At 39.5% G+C, this 22,658-nt stretch overlaps 2 protein-coding genes across 5 annotated transcripts in view; both read right to left on the reverse strand.

Moving 5' to 3' along the window:
* Positions 1-514: 514 nt before the first annotated feature.
* LOC112541407 (uncharacterized protein CXorf65 homolog) lies at positions 515-5,922 on the reverse strand. Of its 4 annotated transcripts, none has more exons than XM_025170768.2 (7): positions 5,823-5,922; positions 5,446-5,483; positions 5,001-5,087; positions 4,094-4,210; positions 2,880-2,954; positions 1,550-1,648; positions 515-954 (listed from the first exon to the last, which is right to left on the reverse strand). In XM_025170768.2, the coding sequence occupies exons 2-7, from the start codon at positions 5,468-5,470 to the stop codon at positions 878-880; spliced, it is 480 nt and encodes a 159-aa protein (XP_025026536.1). In that variant the 5' UTR covers positions 5,471-5,483; positions 5,823-5,922; the 3' UTR covers positions 515-877. The 4 variants fall into 4 exon arrangements, with proteins under 4 accessions (XP_025026536.1, XP_087995145.1, XP_025026537.1 ...); XM_088139019.1 differs by lacking the exon at positions 5,823-5,922 and adding an exon at positions 5,597-5,747; XM_025170769.2 differs by lacking the exon at positions 5,001-5,087 and having other exon boundaries at positions 5,823-5,908.
* A 2,447-nt stretch (positions 5,923-8,369) lies between these two features.
* The window catches only part of LOC112541406 (uncharacterized), a 98,167-nt gene continuing 83,878 nt past the window's right edge, over positions 8,370-22,658 (reverse strand). Inside the window, 12 exon segments of the mRNA XM_088138790.1 lie at positions 8,370-8,573; positions 9,178-9,323; positions 10,326-10,453; positions 12,416-12,531; positions 14,000-14,118; positions 16,150-16,491; positions 17,459-17,617; positions 17,974-18,049; positions 18,136-18,305; positions 18,590-18,752; positions 19,232-19,417; positions 22,206-22,257. Of these exon segments, the coding sequence (XP_087994916.1) occupies positions 8,370-8,573; positions 9,178-9,323; positions 10,326-10,453; positions 12,416-12,531; positions 14,000-14,118; positions 16,150-16,491; positions 17,459-17,617; positions 17,974-18,049; positions 18,136-18,305; positions 18,590-18,752; positions 19,232-19,417; positions 22,206-22,257 (1,861 nt within the window).

The following is a 22,658-nucleotide window of genomic DNA, read 5'->3' on the forward strand; positions in this document are numbered from 1 at the left end:
CTCTCACATGCCATTACAGCTGCAGTGTGGACCCATTCAAATTCTCAGCAGTATATATGAAGCATTACAGATGCTCACATGCCATTTTTTATTTATTATATTTTATTATTTGCACTCAGAAGACATATAAACAACTATTATTGAATGAAAATTGAAACAATGCTGAAATACAAAAGTGAAACGCAAAAAAGAAAACCAATCCAAACCCAAAGCCACCGAACTGATGATATATAAAACAGATAATAATGCTGAGCCTAGCATCAAAGAATTAGTTGATGTTGGGGTCAATTAAACTCTGTTTATAGGGTATTTCCTGGCTCACATATTTGTCTATATTCTCTTGATCATGCAAGAGAATTCAGCAGGTACCTCCTTTTGTTGAACTGATGACAGCCATATAGATCCTTGTATAATAGATATTGCTAAAGGGTTACTTTTATGATGGATTAAAATGTTCATTCAATTCTTTAGAAGCTTTGGAAGAAAAAATGGAAATATGAAACCACAGTATTGAGAGAGAGAGAGAGAGAGAGAGAGAGAGAGAGGGAGGGAGGAAGGGAGGGAGAGAGGTGTTTAAATGCTGCCAGCATCTCTATAGTAAAATAATCTCCTTGGCACATCTACAGCATACATGTGCATACACACACACACACCCTGAGAGATTAGGGTTACTGCTTGATGCACTCTTGCCTGGAGTGAAGTTTATTACATATGGTTTGAAGTTAAGTTTCAATGTGTTGGTAAGTTTAATAGGGCATGCTGGGGGTTTTACTCTTGGCATGAAATCATAGAAGAGTAGCTCTAATCAACATTTTACAACAAACAGAAATATTTCCAAAAATGTAGCAGTGGTTATGAATTGAGATTCACCCACAAATCAGATTTTCTTGCTTTGTTTTGGAGAAGCATTAGGAGTCCTCGCTCTACTGCCATGGGGTGAAGAATTTCTTAAGCCTGCCGTGGAAAGAGACAATGAGAAATCAAGCATGGATATAACTTGTGAACTGCCCAGAGTCACATAAGGGAGACTATATAAATTGAAACAAACAAACAAATAAACAAATATGGCCGCAAACAGGGTAAGTTTATAGTGTTTGGGAAGCCATCAAAGATGGTTACTTCTCATTTGACCGGGGATCTCTGCTTCTGGATTACTTGGGTAAGTGTTTACCTGGATAGCAACAGACTGGGTGCTTCTATTATCTGAACACAGCATGGAAAACTGGGCCTTTGGGGAGATATGACTAGAACTATGTTATGTGTTGAAAATATAAAAAGTCCAGGTGAAGTTTCATCTTATTGTTCTATATTAGTTGCCTTGAGGATTCTCAAGAATCAGCAAAGTGATTTTGGAAGTATTAATACTTAGGCAACTGTAAGTACATTGGGCTGAGTATGGATAAAGTACAAGATCTCTCTAATAATCTTACTTAACAAAATAAAATGTAAGCAACTTTAGAGTACAAATCTTTTATTGTAAATCCCCAATGGAAAGCATCACAAAATGTTTAATGAACCGAGGTTCTTTTTTTCATAACAATTAGCTTACCTTCAGCAGTGGGAATATCCAAGGTTGATTTTCGATGAATCCTTCTGGATCTCATCCTTGGAGAGGGTCCCTTGCGGTCTTGGCAACTTCCTAATTTAGCTTTATGTAGAAGAAATGCATGATCAGCTCACCCAAATTAACCAAACTTTTTAAACTGGGAAATTCAAGGAATAGCCTAATTGCAAGATTGGTAGTTATTTAACTAAAGCTCAGTTTCAGGCCAACATTTTACTTGCAAAGATGCTTACAACTGAAATAATGATGTTCACAAGCTGTATTCTTGATATAGAAATTGGGATGGTGATGATGATAACGATGATGACGAAGATGATTTGTAATGTATATACATTCCAAGTTTGAGCACTAAGGCAGAATGATATTTGGTGACTTGCCCATTTCTCAGCTGAAGACAAACTACCATTTTGATTCCGCATTGAGCCCTAGAATTATGTTATGCTGTAGGTACTCTAGGTAATTAAAATAAGTAGAACAAACTCAGAGCCTTGGTTTAAGAAAAAAGAATATTGAAAGATCTCCAAAAGACAGCCTATATGACAGGCTGGCCAAAGTGCTGGGACTGAATGGGTGGCCCAAGAATGTGAGGTATTAACATGATCCCTGGAATTCAAGAAACTGACGGCAACCATCTTGAAAAGAGCTTTTCGCTGCATGATTCCAGCCAATCAGAGAACGTACACTGAATGATCTGGTTTGGTTACGTGATCTATTATGGACAGCAAAACTAAACAGAACAGAACAGCAAACAACCCCTCCATTTCCTGTAATCCTTTGTGTCCCCATCATCATAATTCTTGATTGTTGTTATTTTTATTGTTCTTCGCAAAAAAAAAAAAAGAAGAAGAAGAAGAAGAAGAAGAGGAAATTCTAATTGGCAGAACACACTCATTTGATGCTATTCAGTTTTAAGATATTATTACATTTCTCTTTGGGGATAAACTTCTTTCCTGAGATCTCTGTGCAACCAATTTTCGAATAATCACATTAAAAAGTTCCCCATTTTTTAAAAAGTCTTCTGCCTCTCACCGACATTAAAAGTGAAAGTCAGAATAAAGGCATGGAGAGTGGAAAAAAAAATCACATTTCTAAATAAAGATGTCAAATATACATTACCATGTAAAAAAAGTAAAGAAATTAAACAACTCGAAGACTGAACGAAAGGAAAATGAAAATCAAAAGATATGTATACAGCTGTGTTTTACAACACATCTCATGTGTAAAATATAGAACTGAAATGCAGTTTTTTTCTCTGTTTCATGTTCAGGATAATTTTTGATCTCACTGACAAATGGAAGCTAATTTGTTTACTGACCTAGGAACTTTGGGTTAATGATGTGCTCATCCTTCAACAGTGGCCTAAATTCTATCTCTGAAGGTCTTTCTCCACCTGTGGTAAGAAAGCAATTAACATGAAGATGGAAACAAAATAGTAATCTAGTAATCAGACTAAGGTGAGCTAATCAGGATCTTCTTCTTAAACTGAAAAGTATTTTTGAATACATTTTTTTTTTCAAATGGCAATATCTTCTTATCTGAATATGTCCAGTATTTTAAATCTGGTTGCCCACTTCCTTTAGAGATAATCCCTAAAGCATTAATAAACTTGCTTACATTCCACATTATCTAGCTCCTTCTACAATTTTCTTTTTTCTTTCTTTGAAAAAGTTGATAAATGCATATGGAAGGGCAAAATATAACCTGAAGCACCAGAATCACAACTGGCATAGTGGACTGTCAACAATTAAACATAAATATATAAGGCAACTCACATTGCACTTGGATGGTACCCAGTGCTTATAAAGTTTGATTGAGCTCTGGCATACACGCTTGTAGTTCTTTTCTCTGGAGCATGGATCATTGATTTTGAAGACCCCAATTTTTTTTGCATTGAATATGCTTTTCAGTAATAACAGAGCATCAAGGTTAAGGTATCAAGGACATCTAGTATAAGAGAATCCAGAGTTCTGAGGACAAATTGTTCCTTATGTTGGCCTGGCCTGTAATTGCTAGAAAACTTCTCCTTCTACCAGTCATTACTACAACCCGAGAGAAGGCTATCTCAGTCCAATCTTTGGATGGTTCATCAGTGTATGGTGTGTGGCCTTCAAGGTATCACTAAACCCAGTATCCCCAGCCAGCCAAACATTGATACTCATATTACATGGTCATATGGCAAGAGAGCAGCCTCCTGCGTGCTACCACACATTCCAATTATCTTGGCTAGGAATTCTGGGCATTGTAGTCCAATACCTCCAGGGATACCAGCAGTGGTCAACCATTCCTATGTCATGCTGAGAAAGCCTCATGAATGTGATCATTGAATTACTAGGAACTGGAGTCAATTTGAAGGAGATGTGGTTTAAGTATACAGCGAGTCCAATCCACATACAATTATTCTGAATACAGAATAGGGTATGTTCTTGGTTCTAGGGTTAAGTTGTGGAGAGACTGAGCAGTGTGTCTGCAGCTTGACATGTGCACATGGCCTTCTTTTGCCTGTGCAGAAATTCAAAGCACATCACTTACTCGTGACACTAAGGAGCACATAAGTCTCTCGTTCCCCCAGAAGTTCGTTTGCATAGTGATGCTTGTTTTGGAGTAAGTTCTTGACTTGACCACTCTCATCTGCTAACTCTATTTCATCTGAAAAAAAGAATTTACCCACAAGCTGAGTAGCTGATATAAATTTCCCCCCCTCCCTCATAGATTTCTCGTTCTTTCTGACCAAAGTAAATATCGTTTAAAACAAGTGCACTTAAGTTTCTTCAATTTCTCTGGTGGAATTACACGTACAACTTCTATTTCCTTGTTCCTTTTTCAGAAATGTATCAATTGTATTTCATACAAGTCCCTGATGATCTTTTATGCATGATAGAACAGGGAAATGTATAATGACTTCAAAGAAATTCATTATTATTATTTTTATTTATGTATTTATATTTCAAATTTGTCACCGCCCATTTCCCTGCAGAGCGATCTGGGCGGTTTACAGTAAAAAGAATAAATATTAATTAAAATAGAATAAATATTAATTAAAATACATTATAACAAGACTTCCTATATAAATAATAAATATCTTCCAAGGAACTGATGTTAAATAGGAATTATGAGACTTGGGGAGCATCTTCAAGATGCTAGCCACCCCCAGGGTTGGTTGTATCCTTTATTGCCCCAAGCGAGTTGGCAGAGCCAGGTCTTCACCCCTTTCTGGAAGGCTGGGAGTGTGGGGGGCCCACCTCACCTCTAGGGGAAGAGTGTTCCATAGGGTGGGGGCAAGAGCAGAGAAGGCTCTCCCCCTGGGCCCTGCCAGTCAACATTCTTTCATAGATGGGATCCGTAACATACCTTCTCTGCCTGACCAGGTGGGACAGGTTATTTTGTTTCAATACAACCACAATTTTAGATTATGTATATTATTTTATAACAATTTCACCTTTATCTTCACATCCACAGTGGTGTTTAATGCCATCTAGCAGAATCTGGATTTTACAGTGTATATTGAAAAGATCAGCCTTGTTCTCTAAGAAGGAAGCCAAATAAATGTTGCATTTAAAAGCAAAGATCACAACATTTATCCAACTTTTGAGTGAACATCAGCCCAAATGACTAGCAACCACAATGAACAGTAATCACGTTAGTAGTACGTGCAGTAAAGTAACATGTAAGTTGTGAACCTCAATAATTTTGAGGATTCCTGCAGTGATATAGTAGTTATGGGTTCGCTTGACAGGCTAGACCTAGATAAAATGAGACTGGGTACTATATGGCCCAGCATCTTGAGGAAAGCCTGCTGCTGTCTTGAAACAGACACAGATCTGTTTTCTTATACATTATATAATTATAATACAACAGAAGCCAAAGACCAGGTGGTGACTTACCTCCATGAAGAACAGTTATGAACATTTCTACTGATAATCTGAAGGGAGAAACACAAGCAATGAGAAATGATCCATTAAACAAATGTCAGAGAAATTGCAACATGCTTAACAAATCCCCAACACCCAGAAACTGGAAATTGGAAAAATCTACATTTTTCCCCATGGATTTTTTAGGAAATTGCCCTTCTTCCTTAGATAACATGATCTGAAAAATGCATCTTTTTCTTTCTTTCTTAGGTAAGAACTCAGAGCAGGCTACAGTCCTTTGCAAAGTCAACCAAACAGCTTTCCAGTAACATCAGATAGCACATAAATAGAAAATCTCATGGCCTGCGTTAGGATTTCAAGATGGCAGTACAGAAATTGCATATACTAACATTGTTCACGAGGCCAGGAAAAAGTGTGTTGGTTGAGCAGAAGCAGTTGCCTCACCTCCTGAATTCTGTATGACCTTTGCAAATGAAAGTAATCCAAGAATTGTTTCTCAAAATAGCCTTCCCCTAGAAGCCAAGCTGGTTACGTATTTTTCCCGTTGCCCAGCTTTTTCTTGATTTGTTTGCTCTCCAAGGGTGACACAATACCCTATTCAAGGGCTGGTAAACATTCTTAATCTTTGCTAGCAGAAGAGCCGAGAGCAAGCAAAGCAAAACCAAAAAATATTCTCCACATTTTCAGATCAGCTGGTCAACAATCCCTCATTATTCGTGAGAAAAAAACCACAACAAAGTAATAAAAAAAAAAAAAATCTGCTGGTTTGGAATCAGCCATACCGTTAGCTTGCCTGAGGATTCTATGAAAAAATAAGGTTACCAGAATCGGTCTGAAATGAATAATATTGAAGTAGCAGACCCGCCGCTCACCCACCCAAAAAGGGAATGAAAGAAAGAAAGAAAGAAAGAAAGAAAGAAAGAAAGAAAGAAAGAAAGAAAGAAAGAAAGAAAGGAGAAAACAACTCCCCCATTATTCTCTTTTGCTGATTTTATTTCTCAGATCTCAGCTGGCACAAGCTCTTCCAGAATGCGTGCTGGATGATGTAGAAGCTCACAGCAGTGGTTTGCAATAACTATTAGAGGAGCAAGTAGTATTTATTTGCTTACTGGAAACTTACAACATCAACCACAACTACAAATTCTCACATAGAATCACTTGCATGACATTTTCCAAGCAACCTATTCAGAAACACTTCAATGTTGCATAGATTCTTTTGTTTTCTTTAAACGTATTTCGCAGAAGGAAATGTTTCCTGAACTTTATGCCTTTCTCTGAAATATAGAGGGCTGCGCTTTGAATAGACAGCTCAGTTCTGCAACTGTAATTCCTCCTCCTCCTCCTCCTCCTCCTCCTCCTCCTCCTCCTCCTCCTCCTCCTCCTCCTCCTCCTCCACCTCCACCTCCACCTCCACCTCCTCCTCTTCCTCCTCCTCCTCCTCCTCCTCTCTCTCTCTCTCTCTCTCTCTTTCTCTCTCTCCCAGTGTCATTCTGGATGACAGTATCCTCTTGTTTCTTTGCCATGGGCAATACAACACGGCCCATTTTCCAATTTTTCTTCCCATCAGGATGTTGGCTCATAACTGCAGAATCATATTCAAAGCATCACTCCTAGCATATGAAGCCCTAAACATCATATGATTTACATTTTTAAAAGATGGCTTCCCTCAGGTCTAGCCACATCCAGAGAAGGTCTGTTTGTGGACCCACCTCTGGGTATGGCCAATGGCAAGACCTTTTGGTTGGTGGTGATGGAGATACCTTGAATATGGGAAAGTGTGGTTGGTCCCCAAGTTATCAAGAGTTTCATTACAATTAGCCAGCCATTTGTGTGCTAATATTGTGTTAGAACCAAAATGTTTCTTAAACTGATGCCTGTTATCAATGAATTTATGTAGGTCTTTTTCTTTTAGATGTCTTTGGGTGTTTATTAGTTTGAGTTATGCTGGACTTTTATTGTTTTGTTCAGCATCTTTTAAGAGAAGACTGGTATATCCATAAAAAAATTGTATTGGCTTATTTTGCAGTTTTAGTCTTGACCTCTATAATTATTCTCAAGATATCAGTGAGGTAACCACTGGATCCAGCCAGAAGCACTTGGGAATGAAGGTTTGGTGCTGGCAGAATTCACAAGTCAACTTCTACTGCCAAAATGCTGAAGCCAGTAACCGGAAAAAATGCAGAAAGTTACGATATTCCTTTTATTTTTTAAATTTGAAATGTTAACTACAACCACAGATGTTTCTAACCAGGTGTAATCCCAGAAAACATAAATGAAAAATATTACAATTTACTAAGATACATGTTAACCTCAACAAGAATCAGTCTAGCACAATATTGGAAAACAGATAACTTGCCTATCATATCAGAATGGGAAACTAAAATTGGAGAATATGCTGCGATGGCAAAATTGACAGTGTACATTCACAACAGAAGTTTAGCTAAATTCAAGCAAGAATGAGTCCCTTATACACAATATTTCCCAGAGCAAGGGAGATTTTGGTATCTGGAATATGGTTTTTAAACAGAAACTAACTACTAATGTTTGATGTAAGGTTCAACTATCTAAACAATGGCTTATGGTTGGGGATACAAAGGGAAAGGAAGGGGAGAACATAATTCATTTTTTTCCACAATGGTTTTCTTTTTAAATTTAAATATAATAGTCTTTTTTGGTATCTTCTTTTCCCCCCTACTTTCTTCACATTCCAATATTTGCTTTTTTTCATATACTTTATGTTTCAACACTTTGATAAAAATGTGCCACTTAAAAAAAAAAAGAGATACTTCCATCTGTTAGAAAAACATTGAAAATGGGGAAGGGGGAAAAGTATAAGCCTCTTTCCTTTAAGTTATTTTCAGGTTCAGAAATGAGACCTAATGAAAAATAAATGAAATCAGTTAAGTGAGAATAAAAAACCACTCAACTGAAAAGTTCTAGGTCACCCTTGCTTCAGTTGGTGATGGGTGGCTACTCTGAAGATTCAGATGTTGAGCCAGTTTAGATTCAACATCTTTGATCTGTTGTGCAGTAAACTTCTTCTTTGCTTCCAGTAGTTGACGTTGGTCTCTCTTCAGAGTACACAATTCAAGAAGTTCAAAGAAGTGCTGTGGTTCCTCCTTGGGGAGAGCATCCAAAGACTGTATAATAGACAGGTGAAATGCAGATGGGAAGGGAGACCGTAAGAAAGATAAAACCAAAAGGAGGCTGAAAATTAATAGAGTTGAATATTCATGGTTACATAACCATCCCAAACAACATTTTTGGCATTCCCTCCTATTCTCTAATTTTGTTCTGTTCCAACAATTTCCAGGTGCAAAGAGTAGGAGTGGGAAAAACACATTTTTGACTATATATAGTATTGTATGACATCCGTATTGACATGTGGTTATTCATCAAAGCCTACATATTTGCTATGCATGCATCAAAACTTACAGCTCCAAAATGTCTGCCATCAAAGAGAGGTGCAAGTGCCATGCATTCTTGGCCATTGATCACAACTTCTGGACATTTCCTGTCACATGGCTTAGAGTGTTTAGAAGCACTTGACAAAGTTTAGCCTTAGAAATTTGGGTATCTACGTAGCAAATATACTTGCAGGCTTGATGAATAGTGCATCACTGGCCTACTCCTCACCTTCGTATCATAAACCCTCTCCACACAAAATGAATCTATCCATCTGGCTGCTAGCCAATAGTAAATGCCATTATTGCTCCTATGAAATGAAATATTAAATGTGCCTACCATATGCAAGGCTGATTGTTCTAGCATCCTGAGCTCCTGATCTAGAAGTTCCTCCTCTTTCTGGGTCATTGAGGCCTGTTGTGTGAGCTGCAAGAAGTCCTTATTCAAGCTATCCAACCTTTCTTCCAGCTCTGCAATTTTTACCTTAGGAACAGAAGCCATCAAGAAAATGACCATTGCAATAGATGATGGAGTTCTTTGCATGTTTTAATAGAGAGAACTTCATGGCTTACAATATGCCAGATCTCCTTGTTAAAGAGGAAGAAGTTCTCTGCCTGCTGAAATATTTTCTCTGAATAATTGCTGAAGGCAATGAAGCCTTGCCCATGTCACAGTTTAGATGACTGGTAAGGTCTCTTTTTTTCTTGTTAGTCTTGATTGGTAAGGTCTCTTTTTCTTTTTCCTTTCTTTTTTTCCTAAAAAATTCTGAATGCTTTTTTATTTTTAATTGTAGACTGCCCAGATATGGTTTTGAGTTAGGGTGGCCTTATTATAAATTGTATTATAAATAAATAAAGGATATTCAACCTGCATGTTATGAAAAGATAACATTGTCTCATCTCTTCAGCAGCATGCAATTTTTTAAAAAAACAAAAAAACAAGCAAACAGAATTTGATATCATTGCAGTAGCTTTCTTTTGTCCCTGGTGAGTAATGATCTATGAAACAGAGTTGAAGATCAATCACAACAGCTTTCTCACTATGGTTTATCAGGCAGAGATCTATTGTCATCACAGAATCAGAAGAGCTCTTTAACTCATCAAGATCAATTTCCTGCTTGTTGTAAGAATCTAAATTAAAGGCACACTGACAGATGGATATTCAACATACATACATGTTCCCATAACAAGTAATTTAAGTCCAAGATTTACAATAGGGAACACTGAGAATCTCCTTCTCTTTCATGTTTAAGTCAGAAAACACTTGTTCACAGTAGGAAAAATGAAAAGACAAGCATAAACAACTTGTGGGGTGGGATTTAGGAAGCTGTGACCTTCCATATGTCATTGAATCACACTCCACATAGCCCTGATCAGCATGATCCAAGATAAAAGGTGCTGGCAGTTATAATTCAGCAACATCTGATGGACCACAAGTTCTCTGATCTTGTGATTGAATATATGAGCTTCTGCAAAAGCAAAATATCTGGAGACCAGAAGAATGTCCTTCCTGATTCTATTTTCTATTGCTACTTACCTCCTTTCCATTTTGTTCTGATTTTTCTAATATGTTTTGGAACTCTGATTGCAGCTGGAAAGCTGTGCCCTTTTGCAACCTGAGAGATAGGAAAAAGGTAAATGTCAGATTTCTATCTTCTTCCACTTGCATTCTGGTTATTCTGCACAGAAGCCCAAGAGCAATCTTTCAATTTATTGGCAGGATACGTGGGAACTTTGGTCTTTTTGTATAGTTTCAATATGAATTGAGGTGAAACTCACTAGCTTGGGACACAAGCTATCCCTTTAGATTCTGCATGTTTGTAGGACCAAATTGCATGCTAAAATGTTATTGTTGTTAAGCATAGTCTTTGGCTGCAGTGTTTGGATGTTCTCTTCTTCCTCTCCTGATAAGCTTGTCTATATATCCTGGGTTGAGATGTCCTCTCTAGGAAGAGAGGAGGCAGCTGTTGTTCATTGACTCTTCTTCACCCAAACCTACTATGCTAGGAGAAGGATGGAGAAGGATGGAGAAAGAAAGCTATCTTGGGTGCAGTTCTAGCAGAATCCAACTGTCCAAGCACTGACTGGATCTAGGAGTGGCCACTCTTTTCTCCAATTGTCAGAGGCAAATTTATTTACATGAAACCACCTTGCTGGATGAAAAGCAAGGAGTGATCTGCCTGCCATATACTATGGTGCACATACAGGTGGCTTCTAGTCAAAGCAGGGGAACAAAACATTTCTTGCTTAAAGTCTGAACATCTGCAGAAGAACAGCCTTCACATCTGTGAAAATATGCATATTGGCTTCCACATGAACCATGATTCTGCATTTTCAGGATCTTGGCTCACAGGAAGCCAATGCACATATGGTTTTTTTTAAGTGTAATGACTCCAGCCCTGTACTACTTGGAACCCAGTGGGCAAATACCTGTAGGAAATTGATATCCCCTCAATGGCACAAGTAAAAGAGTCACCTTGGGTGAGATGGGCGGCTATATAAATATGATAAATTAAGAAATAAATAAATAAAAGAGGGTATTACATATATGCTTTATGCTCTGGATTTCCTAAAAAGTGAAGAGGACATCCATGTTGCTTGGTGGATTGTCTTCTGCTCCAGTTCTGGTACCAAGAGTTGATATTAACTAGAAATAATTTGTATGTTGTTGCTGTCTGTTTTTTTTTTTTAAATCTACTTCAGTGTGCCCTATTCAGCTCCAGTCATCTTAGAGAATTTCTTTGAAAATTAATGGATCAGGTCTAATATAATGCATGTTCACCTCTCCATGCAAGGGCCAGATCTTCTGATTTCTTCTGCCTATTCTCATGTCCCTCAAAGACGCGTGACCCTTTCTGTGCATTACAGTTTTATTTAAGAGGATATAAATGCTCTTAAATAAAGAAATGCTTGCTCCTTGCAATCTGAGTACTCTGCCAGATCACTGAGCCTGCCAACATGCTGGCTTTCTCCTTTAGATCTGGGTCAGACAGCCTGGACCTCCCTGTTTTTAGACTGCATCATAGGCTAAAATAAGGAGGAGTTTTTAACATCCATCATTGCTTGTGGAGTAGCTTCCAAGTGCAACACTGGTGGCTGCGTTTGGCTTCCAGTTTCCAAGTTCCTTTTGGACAGAGATCAAAGTCCAGGACACTCCCTGCTGGACTTGGCAGACGCCTCCTTTTGTTTTGATGCCCCACTCTGACAGTCTGTAGTGATAAGTGGGGTACTGATTACAAAAATGGGATGGTCTTGGATTTGGTAATTATTTCCATGATGCAATGAAAACAAAAGCAAAGGTGCCCTGTTTGGAGTGCATGCATTGAATCACACATGGCAATTTCTCAGGATGAAAATTGTTAATCAGGGTTGGGCTACTTAAGCATGCACAGGAGGAAGAAGAGAATAGGATTTTTCAGGAATGATGTATTTGTCATAGGGTTGAACTACTAATCTAATCCAAACAATTTCAAGCACCTTTCTTTCAAGGGAGCTTGAGAGATCTCTCAGAGGATCTCAGGAAGGATGTATTTGTCATAAGGTTGAACTACTAATCTAATTCAAACAATTTCAAGTACCTTTCTTCTGGATCTCTCTCAAGGGAGCCAAGCCTGGACCACATCTGAACACTCAACAGTTCTTCAAAACTCAACCGAGCAGCTAAACAAAGTGGTGAGTAATTTTGCACAGATTTCTGAAAGAAAGTGCAAAAGCAAGGAGTGTACAACTTTAAGAGGACTTACCAAGAGGGTGAAAATTGAGCATCCAAAGCCTTCGCTGTTGTTTTGGGAAAATCTTATCATTTAGATGCTTTGAAACTATATATGTGTTCCTATGCATAGCCAAGGTTTGAACGTAACAGTAACACAAATAAACTTTCAACGTACTCGCTGGAGTCCTGTGCAATCACCACCCTTTCTCTTTTTCTGGATTTTCCTGTAATTCACTGTCTTCACATAGGATTCAAAAGCAATTTAATGTAAAAATCAGTAAACAGATGTGGCTCAGCTCCTTTTCTGAAATGAGTCAGATTCACAAATGGGAATGCCAAGGATGGCTCATCACTCTACAAGGACCTATGTTTCGGTTTTCCAAACTGAACAGGCCAGGTTTCTTCACTGATGCTTATAGCAATGGAAGGACCCACCTATGTCTGGTATTAGAAAGGTAAGTCTGCTCTATGTTGACCTCAGCTCCTGGTGACTTCATGAATACATCCATGTAAATTTCTTGGCAATATTGGGGAAGTGATTTGTCAAGGCCTTCTTTTGGGGTTGCTTTAAAAAAAAAAAAATCCTGGTCTAGCCTACAGTTGTGGGATTTCCTGATAGCCTCCCATCCAAGGGCTAACCAGGTCTGTCCCCATTCAGGTTTTCAAGATCAGCCAATGCTAGCTTGGTGATGATGCCACCTGCTGGATTCTACAGCAGGAGGACACCAAGAGGAGGACCCTTTCTAGGGATTCCTGCAAAGAGGAGACAAGGTAGCAAGGGGACATCAAGTCTCTAGTGCATGCCACCATTGCTAGCTCCACACACATGCACACATACCTATGGGTAACCCCTGAATCATCATTCCAAATTTTCCACAATGATAAAAAGGGGGAATCAAGTATAATTGGTTCCTAGATGAGTCCATGAGTTTTAGAATATTCTTTATTTATCGTATTTGGATATTTCCTTTCCACTGAGAGCTCAAGGTGTATGGTCCCTAATTTATCCTCACAACATCCCTGTGAAGTGGGCTGAGGAGAGATAACCAGCCCAAAGTTATCTAATGAGCACCCATGGCTTAGGATGAACTTGAACCTGGATCTCCCTAACCCTAACCCAAGATCTTCATCACTTCTCAGCCTTTCCAAGTAGACTAGACAGGAAACATGACCAGAGGAGCTAATTCTACTTCATTGTAAGGCTACAGTAGCAGAATCTTGCAAGTCTGAAAGTACAAATCTCCCACCATCTCCTGAGAAGCTAGGGAGGGTCCCTTCTGAGCCTCTTTCTCCATCCATTATGCAATTGCAGGCTACGCCCTCTCTTATCTGACTGTTCCCTAGGCAGCATCTCTTTGCTCCGTTTCTCAAGGTCTTTCTCACATACCATTACATTACTAAAGTTACTGCAGCTTGGTCATCCAATTGGAACTGCTATGGACTTATTTACCTTCTCTGTCATCTCCACTGCTCCCCAAGAACAGTGGAAAAAAGCATCTGCTAGAGCTGTGATGGCTTTGTTGAGCTCTTTCAAAAATCCAGGGATTATGTGGTTGGCTTGCATAGGGCCTGGTACAAAAATTAAAAGAAAACAGGTTGATGTCACTGGAATTCTTTTCATCCTCCAGGGTTAACTTCTTACTCCTATAAGAATCAGTTTCCAAGGCCACTTTCAAAACATAATGGCTCTGACGTTTCACAGCTTTACCTCTTGACTTCACTTGGCCCTTTCCCCCAGCTTTCATTCTTGCAGCCTTCTCGGTCAAATAAGAATTTTCTAGCAAAAACACCGGATACAGAGGAGAATAAATGACAATGGCTGAGTACATGGACCCCAATGTACAAAAACTGGATACCCATTGCTCACCCCAAAGCCCATGGGATAGATATCCTTAAATTTCTAATTAGAGAGCAATGGAACATACAGCCACACTCTGGGATCTCCAATGCGGAACCAAAGAGCACTTGTGGGTCTCCATGTGCATACTTCCTCTAGTGCCTACCAGGCTCTGTGTCCCACCAGCCTCTAAAAATGTTTAAAGGATATCTAATTGACTTACTAAATGCAAAGCTAGCAGGCTGCCAAACATTAGCTCCTATTCCTTTCTTAATTTCCAGGATTCCACATAAGTGCCATTTTTAAATCTATGATGGGGGTCTATGCTTTTAGTTTGGAAGCATGCCCTGTGCCCTACAAATACATGAATGTAAGGTGGCTGGTGGTAGAAAGCAACCTCCCAAACACCTAAAGGAGTAGGAGAGAGCAAACTCACCTCTTTTTCTAAGGATTGAGCATTTTGTGATTGAACATAGATCCATGGAACTATTTGACAAGATTGTCCATGATAACCTTCAACATTTCAAATATGCCCCCAAAGCTGAACCCCATACTAATTTGAGAATGAATTCATTAAACTCAGTGGGACCTACTTCTGAGTTAATATGCACACAATTACAGCTTCACTGGGTTGGGCAGTGCCTTTTATTCTCACTGAAATTCCTCCATCCCATTTAACTTCCTGCAATGTTACTCCTGAGTTCAAGCATTTACAGGGACACTGAGACCTTCATTAACTGAAGTTGTGGAATAGTGAAAAGAGGATTCCAGAAGAGCTCATGAATAGACAAAGGAAGTGTGCCAAGCGAGTGACTTGTCTTTTGTTTCCAATGTTACCTAAGAGGCAAAGCAGATAGCAGAGGATGAGCAAGTTACAGAAACTCCAGCAATAGAGGACAGTTGCCTAAATAGAATTCAGAAGTAATCCCTGGATCTAATTATATGTAGAGAACACCAGTAAATCAATCAAAGGGTAGAATAGCTTAGGATGAGCTTGGTGTGGCAATAATTTGCCAGCACTGTATTTTATAGTCCTTGGTTCAATCTATAGCATGTCCTATTAAAGGATCTCAGGCTACAGTACAAAAATACACATTATAGTATGGAGGTGATGGTTACCAGAAACGAAATCCCTGTGTTAAACTCCATGGTTCTGCAATTAAAGGATCTCAAGGCAGGACTCCATATTATAAGGTAATAATCTAACATCTAAAACTGGCAGTACTGGGTTGTGCTTCATGGTAACTATAATTAAGGGATTTCAGGGTGGAATGACACATAAAGTGAAAGAAACTCCTGCTCAGATTGGCAGCTCTGTGTTCATTTCTACTTCCGTCTAGATAATATCAAAATATTCACATTTTTATGGCATTCAAATGTGGTGAAAGCAATTTTTCCACCTCCACTCTGAATCATTAGTTAGCAAAGACAGAAAACAGGAAGGGGACAAATTAAATCAAGCCAGCTCTCCTTAATCTGGTATTGTCAAGAAGTGGGTGCAACTGAGCATCACCAAAGTTGAAATTCCATCACATTTGGCCAGCATCATGTTGTAGAAGGTGAAACTAGATGTTCCAGAGGAGAGAGAAAAACTGGTTCAGAGCTGCTGTTAGCAGCAGCAGCAGCAGCAGCAGCAGCCTCATTTTCTAACTGCTGCTGAAGGTTAGATGGATGTCCCTGAAGCCTTGGAGATACTCTGCTTGCTAGAGTTAAGAAAGTTGGGGGCACCAATCATCTAAGCTCATAATACCTCAGAATTATACCTGCTTTGATGCTGGCCATGGCATTCAGCAACACTGCCACAAATACCCCAGCATTGTCCAGATGGGATGAAAGAATGTACAGGAAATGGTTGTTAGCATCGTAGTACGAATCTTTGGTGAGCCAGGTGGCCTTCTGATCTCCCATGGAGTGTTGTTGAGGGATTGCTTCAGCCAACAGAAGTACCAGCGCTGGCAAAGAGAAGACTCTTCCCATCAGGTGTGCCACGGTGCAGCCAAAACGATAAACCACAAATTGCTGAGGTGATAAACTGGCTATGTTTGTGGTGATCAAGGTACTGTTGCTGGAGCCAGTAGAAAGATGGTTGTCATCATTTCCCCTTGCTCCTGGGATGACAATGACAGGGGTTGGAATTAATTTAATTCATCTATCTCTGAAACCCTCAATCTATTAAGACTCCCAGGCTTTCGTACCTCCTAAAATAATCTTATATACAGAGAGCTATTCTCCCACATGCTTGCTGAATGAGTAGCTATCTCCAGAAGTCCTAGTGAACCCCCTCCAAGGGATGTTATGGATTATAAGCATCCAATCTGCTCTAGCTCCTTTAATAAAACTGAACTGGATTGAGAGGCGGATTGAGTTCCTAGCCCTACATTCAACATATTAGATTATAATCAGATCAAAAGTCCACAAAGCTTCTTCTAGCATTGTGAGTACATAAGGGCTCACTTTCTGCCATTTCTTCCTCCTTCCCATTCCTGTTATCTTTTTCATGCACAGAGGAATATGAATAAGGTTCTCATCTGATATTAATTGAAATTTAGTTGTATAGAGTTGAATTCAAAATCCAGTGGATTACAGCAAAGGGAAAATTAATTGATCTAATGAGAAATCAGGGTATCTATCAAAACACTCTAATAATTAGGTGCTTCCACTTCACCATTTTGCTCCACCCCCATCCCCACATTGTGTGTAAACTAGCATGAAATGGTCCTATACCTTCCATGCATTCATCTCCATGATTCAGACAGTTGCTCTCTCTGAACATTGCTAACTCGGAAGTTGTAAACAACTTTAACTCCTATGCAACCCTATTTTCATGAATATCTTATGGCAGGGAACTTGCAATCCCAGGAAAGCATGTGGTCTTTGGGCCTTGTTTTGCAGCCTCCAGAGGCACCTCTGGCCATGATTGCTGGCCAGAGTTCCTTGCTATTCTGAGGTGGGAAGAGAAGCAAAGTATAGTGTAAAGCAGTGTTTCTCAACTTTAGCAACTCAACATCAAGGAGAACGCATTTTGGGTAGCAGTAATAGGACTGAGATGCAAGACTTGATCCACTTCATCACCTGGAAAAGGAAAAGAGCAAGGGTGCTGGTGTGTTTCCTCCAGAAAATGTTTGATTTCACATAGGGTGTTGGCAAGGGGAGAAGTTGCTATTAGGGCCTCCACTTGCAGCTCATTCACACAAGCAAACAGGATGTTCTTGTGGAGCTGTGGATCCATACCTGCTGGACAAACAAGGTATCTGAGTTTATGGATATCATGCTTGAAGGCTTGAAGAGAAAATTGACTGTTTCATGCTGATGGCCACACAGATGTGGGACAATTTTAATCAGGTGGGAGATCTACATTATCTAAAAATGTACTTGGGACAAATATAGAGGTTCTGGTACTTCAAAACATTTGCTGCCACCAACTGGCAGATCAGAGGCATTTCATTAATATTGGACAACTAAACAAGGCTAAACCAAACAAGGATGGAACAGCCTCCACTCAGTCATGGGCTTTTCTAGGTGACAGGTGGAGTCTAATGACATCTGGAAGACAATGGATGCTTCATGACCAGATGAAAAACCCTTACCTTCATCTTCACACCAATGGGAGGAGGAGGGACTTATCTCACTGGGCAGCAAGAGTTGCTGCAGAAAATGGGTGTCCTGGAGGGGAGATACAATTTTAAAGAATTGCCATCTCCTAGTGGGGAGGATAGCAAAGGTTCTCACAGGAAAGCCTTCATTCTTACCATGCATTGCTTCTCAGCCGCAGCCTGTTTTCCTTTGTCCAGTCTGGGATCCTCAGCATCATCATGTTTGTGGGCCTTTTCTTGTTTCATTGCTACTTTCTGATGCTGGATTTTTTGCAGCAAAATTCCCAGGACTTTCATTAACTCAGTTGCCTCCTGCCACTCAGCCCCTAAGACAAAACTCAGCAAATCAACTGGGTTGATTTGGGTAGCAGCCTCTAAACACGCAAAGAAACAGTATTTACTCCCTTGAACATTTCCTGGGAAGGAAGATATATTTGGTATGCTGCATCATGGGGAGATTTCACCGATGGAAATGGACAATGTGGCTTAATAAAATATTTAACCGCCCCTCCCCCATCCCATTATAGACAGAATTTAAATGGGATGAATTGTCTGGAGCATACTAGAAAACTGATGGGTCTTTGTAACATGAATTAACTGAATTTCCCACCTGAGTAGCCCATTGCTTTCAAGACTCCTGACAATTTAGCTGGAGAATTTTCACTCTGTTGGGTCTCCTTATCTGAGATGAAGGTGACCTGGTTTCTTTCATGCAAAACCTTGCCTTTTTCGGAACCCTTCAGTTTGTTCAAATCCACTGCTTGTATCATATCCTAAAAACAGAAAACAATATTTTGCTCCTTATACAAAGAACAATAATAAGATTATGTATGCGTGTGTATTACTGTAACTCTACCTTATATCCTGGAGCTTGTCCTGCCTCACCAACTGATTTAGTTTCCTGGCAAAAGTGCCCCCTTTAGCAAACCAAGGACTATGATGTTGCATTCTAGCCAAATTGCTTGTTTCTGTGGCTCTTATGGGCATCCACAGGTAAAGGGGGAAGGGAGTGACATTACCAGCATCATGACATCATTGTGCAAATAATGCAAGTTCCATAATCATAATTTGTAACATGTATGTGATGATGTCATGGTCCACAAGACATCATCATGGCTTGCACTGGATTCTATGCTAGCCTGCCATTGCAACTTTGCTTAATTATGACCTTTCCTGATGTTTTGGATAGCACTTTCCAGAGCTGCCAGCTCTTGTGGGGAACAACATATGCTTCCTACTTCAAAATACTGACCCAAAGGCTTTGAATTTTCTGACTGATCCCTCGATAAAACACTGAAACTTCAGCCCGGTGTTTTGCAAGCTGTGATGCCAGATGTAAATTCTGGTCTTCTAGCTTGTCATACAAGGTGCGAACACTGAAGTCTTCCAGATGTTTTATTGTGATCTGATTGCCACCTGAAAGAAAAAACATTCGATACTGGTTTCTTATCACCTTCAAGAACAGGACAGGACATGAAGAAATGACGAAATGAATGAGGCAAGCTTTCAGATCCATTCTCAGTTGCATTGTTCTTCCACCTTAACCTATCCTCCCTTCCCCACCCTCCCCTGCCCCACATACTAAGGTTGTTGTGGTAGGAAACTTGGATATACCTGGGAATCGGGTTTTGAAAGTAGAATGCCAAGAAGATTGCATAGATAATGCCAATTTTTAGATGGACATTCTGCAAAACATTGATCAAATATGTCAAAATCTGATCTAACTTTGTATTCAGAAAGCCACATTACAGGTCAGAGACTGTGCAAAGTATTAATCATCCATGATTATTAGATGGCCGTGAAATGTTTTCAAAATAGTGAGCTGTTCAGCTTATATTCAACTCTACAGAACAGGCTCATATTAAATTTTTGCTTCTTACTGTTGCAATTTATAAGAATGACTTTAATTTGAGTAAGATTAGGTATAATCTGAAAGGACAAGAATTTCCATGATCAGCATATTCTCAGAACTTGCCACACTTTAAAAACATCTACAGTTCCAAAAGTACTCTTGAAGCACTTGATAGGTGATTTAAAATGCAATGTAGGGATCGGTCCTGAGATCTGAGAGAGAGGTGAACAAATAGAAATGGCAGGATGATTCTGGAAATGGAAAAGTTCCTCTCTTAATGTGAATTAGAGGATATTTTAAGCAGAGGTTTTTCCTAAGAGTTGAAATGCTACCACCTGCTGGATGAAGCTTTCTTTCACCACCATCACAAACATGTTGACGTGAAGATCTCACAGACCTTTATTCCCATCAGAGAGGAGATGAAAAATGCTCAAATCATCAGGAACTAAGAAAATAACTACATTTGAACAGCACCATTATTCATACAAGACAGCCTTCTCTAACCTGGTGCTCGCCACGGTCACTGGAGACCATGTGGCATGAGCTCTAACACATATGGAGGATACGGTGTTGCTCTTTGAAGCAGGCCAGGTCAAGAAACAGACACTTCAGGGATTCCAGACGTTCTCATTATTGTCATAAGATAGAAGAACAGAATTGCCCCTGTCCCATCTCATAACAAACAAAACTAAGGTGGATCTATTTGAGTTTCTCTCTCATGCTTTCTTCTATCTCAGGACTATGCAACCTTTTCTCCAAGTCCCCCTTTAATGGCTTCCTCCTTTTTCTCCCCCTTAATATTTCTCCCATACCTTCCCCAAGCTCAGCTCTACATTCCTTTATAACCATGGAGAAAAAAATATGGCAAGTATATGGATTAATCTTTTTTGAGCATCTCCTGCCATCTAAAAAAATCCTCCTGCTCTACTCTGTTTTTCATCAAACACCTTGCACTGTACCAATAGAGGTGAATAGGTGTAGCTCAGGGTTGAATGGTGGAGTCCTTGGGGTTCTCTGAGCTTGGTTCTTTTCTTGCAAATGTTTCATTACCCAGGTAGGTAACATCTTCAGTGCTAAAATGGGATGGGGTTTGCTCTCTATTTAGGTGCTGTGGCCTGCCTTGCCAGTGTTGGTAAGGGTGGGGTTTAGTTTTGCTCCTCTGGTAGTTCTTTGATCAGCATATGTTTACTGCTTGATTGTGTGCCTGGTGGTAACCTTTGCTTATCTCGGTGATGATTGCTGGCGATTGCTGGTGATTGATTGCTGGTGAGGCAATCTTCTGGTCTTTTGTCTCTTTTGAATAGTATGTAGATGCTGTTAATCTCTATGTGTCTGTTAATTGCTGCCTTGTCTGAATACCAGGCCTTGCACAGTTTCTGAAAACTTCCAGAGAACTGACCACCAGAATGGCATCAGAGCCAAAGATTTTTCCAGGCACTTGAGGGAGATCCCATATTTATAATGACTTTCCACATGGCAGGTATGCACTTTAAAAGCATATGAACATTCAAAAATGTTAAAACCTGTTTCAAAATCATATTAATAATATCTAACCTTACTGCATGGAAATCAAGAGCTGAACAATGGAAATGGATTCTCCACACCCTTCGTATTGCTTAGAGACTTGTTCTTCAACATTGGAAAGGTAAATTCCTGGCCCCAGTTATGCAACAGACTGAAGACCTGATGTGACTTTCAAGGTATGAACAAATGGCTTACGGATACAGATTATGTATAGCTGATCATAATGCATCATTATCACCTTGTAATCAATTGTAATTTGTTTTGGAAATTTTAATGTAAAGCTCTATATACATGTATACATGCAGAAGATGCCTCTGTGTGTATGTGTGTGAGTGCCTGTATGTATGTATGCATTTATGTGTGTGTGCTCATTTGCTTTGTTAAGTAAATAAATAGAGGAGGAAAGGAAAGGAAAGGAAAGGAAAGGAAAGGAAAGGAAAGGAAAGGAAAGGAAAGGAAAGGAAAGGAAAGGAAAGGAAAGGAAAGGAAAGGAAAGGATTGGATTGGATTGGATTTCCAGGTGCAAGCAGAGAGCTGTCTTTTTCTCCCCTTTAGAAATTTGATTGCTGGATTGCAACTCCTCTGAGAGAAAGTGACAGACCTTGCTGCAGTAGTTTTGGGAAACCAGTTTTGGAATATAGGTTTTTTTTTTTTTTAAAGGCCCAAGATCTACTGCTCATGTCTGAACTGGAGAAAAACAAATTTCAATCAGCAGCATTTGGCGGTTCCCATAGGATGAGGAAATATGTAACCTTCACCACCTGTTTGTTAGGTTACATATTCCATTACCAAGGAATGCTAATCCTCAGATGAGGTGCTTACATAATCCAGGAAAGTTTTCTCCTCTGACATTGAGTTCTTCTCCAGAGCTTTCAGATCCAAGGGCTGTGTTGACCTGGAGGCTGAATGACAGATGAAAGAGAACAAGGGAGAGATGGGAAATATACATCCAACCACAGGAGTAGCACTGCTGTGTAAGTCACAGTCTAAGAAGCCTAACCCCACTGAAAAACCATGATATTTGTCAACTGGGCACATGCTGGTGGTGTGAAATCTATGATGGCTCTTTCAGAGATTCCATAACAAGAGGCAATGCAACCAAGTAGTGAACACATGTTTAGATTGCTATAAAATGCTTTAGATAGTGTTTCTGGGCACTGAAGGATAGACAAAGAAGTGCCTTTGGCCATGCAAATATTATAGATTCTAATTAACTCTTAGGAGGACAGAAGCTTTCCAATAGTAACAGCAATTTGACAGTGGAACCAATTATCCAGAGCGGTGGGTGGGCTCCTTTTCACTG

Source organism: Python bivittatus, unplaced genomic scaffold (genome assembly GCF_059951505.1).
Source record: "Python bivittatus isolate LINGU-HERP-01145 unplaced genomic scaffold, Pbiv_v1 ctg000320_np1212, whole genome shotgun sequence".
NCBI classification, from domain to species: Eukaryota; Metazoa; Chordata; class Lepidosauria; order Squamata; family Pythonidae; genus Python; species Python bivittatus.

Bases quoted from the DNA above. Each gene is read 5' to 3' on its own strand.
- LOC112541407 (XM_025170768.2), bottom strand. From the start codon at position 5,470: ATGTTCATAACTGTTCTTCATGGAG. The intron at 5,088-5,445 runs GTAAGTCACCAC...CTTCCTTCTTAG, and splicing joins CATAACTGTTCTTCATGGAG to AGAACAAGGCTGATCTTTTC. The intron at 2,955-4,093 runs GTAAGTGATGTG...TTCTTACCACAG, and splicing joins TGTGCTCCTTAGTGTCACGA to GTGGAGAAAGACCTTCAGAG.